An 8,992-nucleotide genomic window follows, 5' to 3' on the forward strand; every position below is an offset into this window, starting at 1 on the left:
AATGTCACTTTGAAATAAAGCTTGAAAAAGGTAAGAAATTAGATTATTTTTTCATATTTTTCAGAGAATAACTGACAACGTACGTAATTGGGGTATATCGTGATATATATCGTTATCGTGATATAAAATTATCCATATCGTGATATAGGATTTTTTCCATATCGCCCAGCACTACTGCTTGTTGTGATAATGTGTGTGAAACAAATAACAGCTCTAACCGTGATTATTGGGTGGGTTTATACTGGATAAACTACAAAATAACAATGTTTTACACGAGGTATTACTCCAGCAGCTGAGTCGAGACAACAGCAGGGTGACTTACAACTGTTTTCTTTCCCAGAGTTTTTTTTCTTCAAAGACCAAACTGCTTCGTCTTGTAGCCTGCTGCTGATTCTGCTGGCCGATGTATTTAACCCATCGTTTGACCTGGTCCAGTGGATCAATGTGGAGGAATGTGCACGTACTGGTGCAGCTCGCTCTCAACTGTAGTTTCAACTTTGTAGTCCTTTCAAAATAAAACTACGATGGCAGAAATAGACGCAGGCTCACTTCAAGTTTTGGGGGCATTTTTATGGAAATGTAAAATGGTTATTAGGAAACAACTTGGCACATTACTGCTACCTCTGCTACCTACTACTACCTGGTGCCAGTGGGGAATTAAAAAAAAATATATATTTTTTTTAAATGTCTATATTTTACCTACACTAAAATTTGAAAATCACCACCTATCTAAATATCAGTTGACTCAAAACTCAGTATCTCTCTCATACACTGGGGCCTGCTTCATGTGATTGTGCTTGCATGGCTGTCATCAGGCAGTGATTCATGTTGTGTGTCGTACCTCAAGGTCTTGCTCTCCAGCTGCAGACACACCTGTATCAGCAGCAGCGACGAGCAGAACATACAGCTGTTTGTGTTGCAGCTCGCAATGCCATAATTGAGCTCTGCAGACGCGAACATCTTGTAGTGTGTTATCCTGTGTGTTATTTGAAAACAAGACATCCACACAAACATTCAGATACTGTCTCAGTCTGAGTTCTGTGTGCAGAAAGTTGACTGTTTCTTTTTCTCCCCCCTCTCTCTTTCAGGACTTTGCATTTTCAAGACTCCTTTCTCCAGATTATGCACCGTCTCCATGGTAACAGGCCTCGGACAGAGACAGAAAAGACTGGTCCAGTCACATCCAGCCGACCTGACCCTGGACTCACTGAATGAGATTTTAACAGAAAAAAACAAACTTTACAGTCACTTCGTAATGCGATGCCTGCCTCCTGTGGACATATTTTTTTTGCCAGCTGTGATGTCGTTACTATGTGTCTCAAATGCCTGAAAAACTAAACAATGCCTGAAATATTCAACTGTTTTAAGCTGACATAACAAAAAATTGGACATTATTTGTTTTTAATGAAAAATGCAAAGAACTTTTCTACAAACTCAGAAGAGGAGAGTTACTTTCTTTAGTTCAACATTTTCCTGGGTCACGATGTTTTGCTCCTCCGAAACAGGGCCGTAAACCGCTCAGCATCAGCTGGTCTGAAAGGACTCCTGCACCCGGGTCGGAATGCACCAGCTGTTTAGTCAGGTGCTGGGCCAGAGGGATCTGTCCAGAGCAGGAGATCTGTTCTCTCTAGAGGACACAGAGATCGAAGACTGTCTGTCTCAAGCTCTGGACCAGATCAAGGACATCTCCTGCTCACCTGTGAGTATGGCTTCTTAGCCCGGCAACCCACAAAAACAGCTGATAATTATGCAAATAACTGCACGGCCAGTGTCATTTTTATGAATTATTTATTTTTTTATGCATATTTAACGCGCTTTGTCCTTAATTCAACATTGTATTTTTAATTTTGCATCCTGCTGCTGTCTGCTGGCGGACAGGACTATTTGACCAACGACAATGATCAGGCTGTGGTAGAGATCTGCATCACGCGCATCACCACAGCCATCAGAGAGACCGGCTCCATCGAGAGACACAGCACGGCACTGGTAGGCCTGTGGGAGTCCTGTCTGGAGCACAACCTGACCCCTCAAGGGGAAAACACAGAGGACACACCACATGCTAAGATAGCCTCTGACATCACCAGCTGTATCCTACAGGTACACACACACACACACACACACATAGATGTAGGCACTCATTTTGTTGGGATAGATTTGTTTTCACAGGAAGGACCTAAAGTACCTTTGCACATACTGTATCAACAGTCAGAAAACTAAGATTGCTTGTATTATTTTAATGTTTTGAAACTAGTGTGCTGTGTAAGAGACTTTAAAAACTACCTCAGGAGTCTTGTTGATTGTCTAAACTAGTTTTAGAGCTGCGCCAATAAACCTGCTAGTGACAGGAACTGGATGATTTTAGGCCTACGCTACTCCTCATATTCTTAAAGCCTGGATTTACTGCTGCGTTCACACCTCCCATCCTTGCACAGAGTTTTAGGTGGAAAAAAAAATTAGATTTTTAACAACTTTCCAAAGTGGAGCTTTTCAATGGACCACTTTGACCCAGAAATTCAATTTTAGGTTCCTTCATGTCAGCTGCAATTTATGAAGAGCTATTTCATTTAAAAATAAATCGTGTTACTTAAAAATTATTAATAAATATATCATTAAACAAGTAAATGTTCCTGTGATGTAAAACATTTAAATGTTTAGTTTTTTTCCCCAAGATTTATTTTTTATCTATTTCAGTATTTTTAAATGACACTTTTTATTTATTTATTCATTTAATTTTGAACAAAATGACGCTCCATAGGAATTATGCAGTTTTTTAGAAACAATGATGTAGCTCACTGTTTTGCTCATAAGCACCAATAATTTGTGCCCTAGAAACCAAAACAACACTTTTTGTTTTGCCATTTTTTAAATTCTGCGTCTGTCTTTGTTTATCCTGATCTTACCACCAATAAACTTTGATTGTGTGCTGAAATAGTTAGTAGTTAAATAAAATATAAATTGTATAAAAAATAAAACTGAAAAAAAAACAAACCCGAATTGATTTTGGAGAATCTTTAACCAAGCAATGAACGCTCTTTCTTTGTGTTTGATTTGTGGTTAATGTGAACATTCTCGCCATCTAGTGGTGCAGCCTGAGTATGTCAACATTTTGTCAGAATTGTGTGGATGCAGAAAAGAAAGTCTGTTTAACAAACATCCAGAGCAGTGGAGTCAGGACTTTAAGCTTGACTTGACTGATGACTGGTCCATCTGACATAATCCCCCCCAAATCATCTTTTTTTTTCTGTTTTTTTCCTGGTCAGTGAATGTTGCTAAATGACTAATTTTCTAGCCAATCTTTGTAGTGGCAGTTTTTACTGAGTGAGGAAGACTTGGAATGAATGACATCTGTAAATTGATTAAAATGACAACAACATGTGTATGTTGTTAGTTGTAGTTCCTAGAGAGAAATCAGAATCGGCTAAACTTGAAATCCTCAGGTCAGAGCTTCACAGAAATCTGAAATTAGGACTGCAGTCAGTGCAGTAGTTATCTTTCTTGCAGAGAAATGATTTAGTTAAGTACAGAACTGGATTTACAGTGTTTAAATACACTGCTTTCAGATTCAGACATTAACTGGATCCTAAAAGGAGATTGTTTTTATGTCAACACACCAAATTTATTTTTCTGTAATAACAAACTCTGCAGACTGAACTCAGCTCGGATGGTGCTTTTCCCGAGACGATCCTGACAGCAGCTATAATCGGGGCTCTTATCCGGCTGTCAGTGTTGATTTTCAGCCAACACCAATATATCATTTTAAAGCTTTTCTCATCCTGATGCACTGAGTTCAAACAGAGCATCACAGAACAAAGATGTATTACTGCATTTAAGTTTGTGTTTCTTATTGAAACAAACACTTTTATTATTTGTCTTTTGCTCTATTTTAGTTTTTTAAAACCTTTTAGCAAGGATGATGAGTTGGAAAATAGTTATAATATGACTGATTGAGGAGGAGCCATGAGTGTCCTTTGATGCAGTGACATCTGTAACATGACCTTTTATGTCTTGTCTGTCAAAACACTTTTTTTTTCATCAAATTTAAGGGTTGGAAAGTACAGGTCATATTATTAGTCTGTAAGGGATATGATTTTGTAGTGCAGGGCCACAGCCCTGTAGGCCATTACATGGTTGTGCACACAGCTTGCAAAACATATTCCTTTAGGGCTTTTAGTAAAAACCCATCAGGCTGAGCTGGAATTAAAGAAAAAAGTGATAGATTAAAACAAAGTATTTGCACAAAGTGATATGAAGAGCTCTCTATACGAAGCGATTAAATATATTAGATATTCATAGGTAGTTTTAAGCTTTAAAGCAGTTGTACTAATAGCTTTTGAAGAGACTCGAACATGTAAATTTAAAGCTTGCCTAATTTGCTCATCATACGGCTAAAACTCGAGAGCTTAAACGCAAAGAGGCTTCGTCTTTGACCTTTTTCATCCTCTCTCAACGTTTCTTCTGGAATAGGAATGTGTTAATACCTCTCTAATGAGGCTTATTCTTCAGAAAAGCCACATTCGCACGGTACCACATGCGGAGGTGAGGCTGAAACGTCTGACAGCTCCAAGCAGAGCTCCTGAGTGGCGCGGTGACTCCAGGAGCTACGAGAAGAACACTTTAGTCTGCTCTGAAAGGCGGAAGTCTGTCTCCTTTGTCTCTGATCTGTTTGAATCAGTCTTTGCCTTTTTGTCAGTTTGAATTCACACAAGCACTTGTCTTATCATTCCTGAAAGAAGAGATTTAAATAACATTGTGACATGCAAAATATGAACAGGAATATCTGCCTTACAGTGGAATCTTTACCATACAGATAAAATGTGCAGAATTTGAATTTGATCTTCTTGAGAAGCAAAAAGAGAGACATGAGGATAAGTTAAACATCAACTCAAGGTCTCTGCTGACTTAAAACCACTGTCTACTGCAGGGGTGGACATGTCAGTATTTCTTCTGTCAGCTCAAGATTAAAAGAGGCAACTTTTAGACACTTTAAAAATCATTTATTTTAGCATGATTCCTTCGTTTGATGCTGCTAGTTTTGCCTGGCAGAGTAAACTGAGGTCTGTTTTAGGTCTAAAGGTGTAGATTTACATTTGGACTTTCGTCTGTGTTTACTTAAAGATCATTCCTGTATATTCAGATTAATTGTGCAGCCTTCCCTATTAAAAGCAACACGATGTGCGCTACATTGTTAGATGAGATTTAACTGTCTGTTGGGAAAGAAACATTTTTGTTGTCCCTGCACTGCCATCATGTGGCTGATTAGAAGCACTGCACAGACAAAGTAAAATCACTCCAACTTTAATAAATATTGGATTTAAATACACTGTGTGTGTTCTGAACCACAAGCAGATGTGGTAGTTTTGGGTGCGAAGTTAAAAAAATGACAGCAAATGAAGCGTGACCACGTGTTTTGTGTCTGACCATCCTCTGGAGGGTGCTAGAGCATTTTAAAACTCATTCATCCATCAGTCGAGAGACTTTTTGATATAAAGCAGCCTTTATCTGTCTTCCATGGTATATGCTCGCAATAAAAGCTTCTGATAGAGCTTCTGACACTCTTTTCATTGGTTTTGGGAAGCAACCTAAAAATGTATGAGGAATCAGTTTTAAACAAAACCTTAATATCAGCAAGTGTGAATGAAAAGTAGTAACTTAATCTTTGTCAAACTTAATCTCTGTCAAACTAATTCCTGCTCTTGTTACTGCAGCTAAAACACTGATACTCAAAGGTTCAAAAGGACTTCCCAAACATTTAAATGTGCTAATGTAGTCCTCCTGCTTTGCACGCATCTAACAGGTTTGCAGGTACCTGGAAACGTATCGTTCGAGGCTTAAAAAACGAAAAAAAAGGAACAAGCAAAAAATCTGAAGGAGTTAGTGCTTCAGACAGTTCTGATTGTATGGTCAGTAGTAAATAACAGCACGATCAATGGTGTGATTATGAGCACAACTTCCTGTTTGCTGTGTTTGTGTATTGGGCCCTTCTCGTTGCCTTTCTCCTGAACACGTGACCCCAAAACTGAGCCTCTTCTCTCTCTCCTACAGAACTACAGCTGTCCGTCGGTCATGGTGCTGGCTGTCCCGGTGGCGGTGCGCTTCCTGCAGAGGGGGAACAGGGAGCTGAGCAGGAACATGTCCAGTTATCTCTCCCTGGCCACTATAGCCAAGGCGGATCTGCTGGCTGAACACACAGAGGCCATAACACTCAGTGTGTTGGGAGGTAGGAGCCTCAGACACATGACCACACACACAAAAAAAAGAAGACTTTTCCCTCACTTTATTTTCTGTTGTGCACTGTTGGAGTATAAAAAGAAGAAAGAACGAGTGTTGCAGAAAAGCAGTATGTTTTCCAATATAAGCCATTGTGGGCATAATTGTGCTTATTTAGTTGTGGACAGTTGACATGTGGCTGCGGCTAGTACGAGTGGTTCTTGTGGGCTCGTTCCATAAGGGATTTCAGCAGACCTGAAGCAATCAGATCGAATGTTTACTAGTGTGGAAAAAGGAAATTCTGCTGTAATCAGAACTTGTGTAATCAAACCACTGAGGATAATAATGATGGTAAACTGCAGCTGCTACTAATCACTGTGGGTAAAGTTCTTGTTTATGTCCTCTGGGATGGCACGCTCTTTATCACACATCACCAATGGCGATAGAGCGGCAGCCTTTTTGCCCAAGTCTGTGACAACCTTTCCTGTTAGGGAAATATCTCATAAACCACTGGATGGATTTTAATGAATGATTATGCTAAGAGTGAAGGCTGCGTCACACAACGTTTGTGTTTATGTGGAATTTTCTACTTTAGTAACACAAAGACAAACTGATTACTGTGCTGACATTTGAAACTGTCTTTAACATTTATTATTCGCAGTTGGTTAGGTTAGTTCGATTAGCAACTCTGTGTTGTTTATTTTGGTCAGAGTTGCCAACATTTCCTAATCCAACACGTGACGTGACAAGTAAAGGTTAAAATCCCCAAAGCCCTCCTGTTGTCTCCTGAAGTCTCCTTGCTCTTAAAGTCAGCTGGACTTTTATTGCCATCTGCTTAAGGGGCAGCTGGTACTTAAATGGAAGCTCTCCTTTTATTTGAACAACAGATAGAAAATAAATTTGTAGAAAAAACATTATCCATTCAGTAGCCCTTCCTTTGATAGCACATGCAGCTAATTCTTTAGTCTGCTTCACTCAGTAAAAACATATACTCTTTTTACATACAGGTATTTTGTTCATTTGTTCTTCTGGAAGTGGTGCTGCGTGATCTTGTGAAAGAAACCCAATCTTTGAAAACAGTTTCATAACAAAAGAAAATAAAAAGCCAAGAGTTGATTATCGTGAGCAGATTTGGCAAATGTGGAGCCGAGGAGAATTAATGTAACACAGCAGCTTGTGTCACTAGAAATGTGAAAACTATTTGGATATAACAACATGGGTAAAGTGTGTAGATATACACACTACACAAATAAGATTTGCATATTACACATGTAGAAATTTGATGTTTTTTTACTCTACACATGACCTCATTTGAATTCGGTTAATTAAAAAGTGCTCTTTACAGAGCACAGTAAGGACATAATCTGGTTAATCATGAGCTCAGAAACTTGCCTACTGTTTTAACTTAAATACTTTTGTCTTACTTGACTTTTTAAATTGAAATCAAACAGTTTACATCTGGCTAATATGCTACCACAGTTAGCTGTCCGGTTGTTTTCCTGTGTTAGTTGACTGATCAAAAACAAAACCATTGACCTCTCACTGCTGTTCTACAGTATTCTGCAGTGCTTTGATGAATTACAGAAGGGAATAAGATTGAATAAGAGAGGAGGAAATCCAACATAGCTATATCATTTAATGTGTTTTATTAAATTTTAAACTTCATCCCTCCACACACACACACACACACACACGCGCGTATATCAGGTTCCTGAATGTTGGTCACACGAGGGACATATATAGTTTCTTTCTAAAAGATTTATGAGACCCCCAAAGCCATCGCATGATGTAACACTGCTCGACACTTCTTCACACTAATACAGTTTTTTTTTGGTGAGGGAAGCAGACTGGAAATAAAGGTTAAGAAGGAAAGTTTCAGCTGACATCCATACAGGAAAAGAAACACAGAACAGCAATATAAAAGTATTTTTAACTCAGTTTATTGATGCATTTTACTACGCTAAGCTGTGCATTCTTAAAGTCATGTAACACATCCTATCACAGCTGAAGGTTACTCTTTATTTATCATTTGTAAATTGCATTTAAATCTAAATTATGGCTCTTATAGTACGACTTTTGTATGTTCATTGTATCATTACAGCACCAACATTTGTTTATGAACATTTATTTAAAAAGCACCTATGACCATTTTAAAGTCTCTGAAGAACTTTACATACACTTTGGTCTGTGAGAAGAAAACAAAAAGGCTGAAGCACTAATCACACCACTGTTGTGCTTACTTTAAGATGAACAAAAACAAATGTTAGAGTTCTTGTTAGTTCCTTTCTAAGATTTTACACGTTTGTCTTTCAATGCTCAGATGTTCTCAGAAAACTTTACTGTGAATTTGTGCAAAAAATGCCCACTTTTTAAGAGCTTAAACATATTTGTTTATCTTCCAGAGTGCTTTGGGACACTAATACAGCGGTTGTGTTTGAATGTTTTTGTGTACCTACACTTATTTTATACAGTGGCAAAGATTTGTCAGCCTCCAGGTGTCTAGTTAAAATGTATTAAATTAAAAAAAAAGATGAAATTCAACACGACTTGGTGGAGAGCGTGATTACAGGGAGTGCAGTTTTACATTTCCCTGAGCGGTTTTAAATCCGAACTCGGCTGGTTTAAATTCTCATCCCTGACTGCGTTTCCCCGCTGAGGCTCATCTACTGCTCTCTGACCGTTTCAACCTCTTTTTCAACAAGCCGGCTGCATGGCTCGGTTCTGAAATCCTAACGTAAACACACGGATGAAGCCGATGATGGGTTGGGTACGTGAGCGCGCAGGA

General features: G+C 38.7%; 1 protein-coding gene across 2 annotated transcripts in view; it reads left to right on the forward strand.

The window, feature by feature from the left end:
• The window catches only part of veph1 (ventricular zone expressed PH domain-containing 1), an 82,862-nt gene that overhangs the window by 12,194 nt on the left and 61,676 nt on the right, over positions 1-8,992 (forward strand). For both annotated transcript variants that reach the window (XR_005232622.1, XM_017420042.3), the window contains exons 2-4: positions 1,089-1,699; positions 1,879-2,097; positions 6,043-6,217. Coding sequence is in view for 1 of the 2 variants with exons in the window: in XM_017420042.3 (XP_017275531.1) it covers positions 1,562-1,699; positions 1,879-2,097; positions 6,043-6,217 (532 nt within the window). In the remaining variant the exon portion in view is untranslated. The remainder of the gene's footprint in view (positions 1-1,088; positions 1,700-1,878; positions 2,098-6,042; positions 6,218-8,992) is intronic.

This window comes from Kryptolebias marmoratus, linkage group LG2 (assembly GCF_001649575.2).
Source record: "Kryptolebias marmoratus isolate JLee-2015 linkage group LG2, ASM164957v2, whole genome shotgun sequence".
Lineage (NCBI taxonomy): Eukaryota > Metazoa > Chordata > Actinopteri > Cyprinodontiformes > Rivulidae > Kryptolebias > Kryptolebias marmoratus.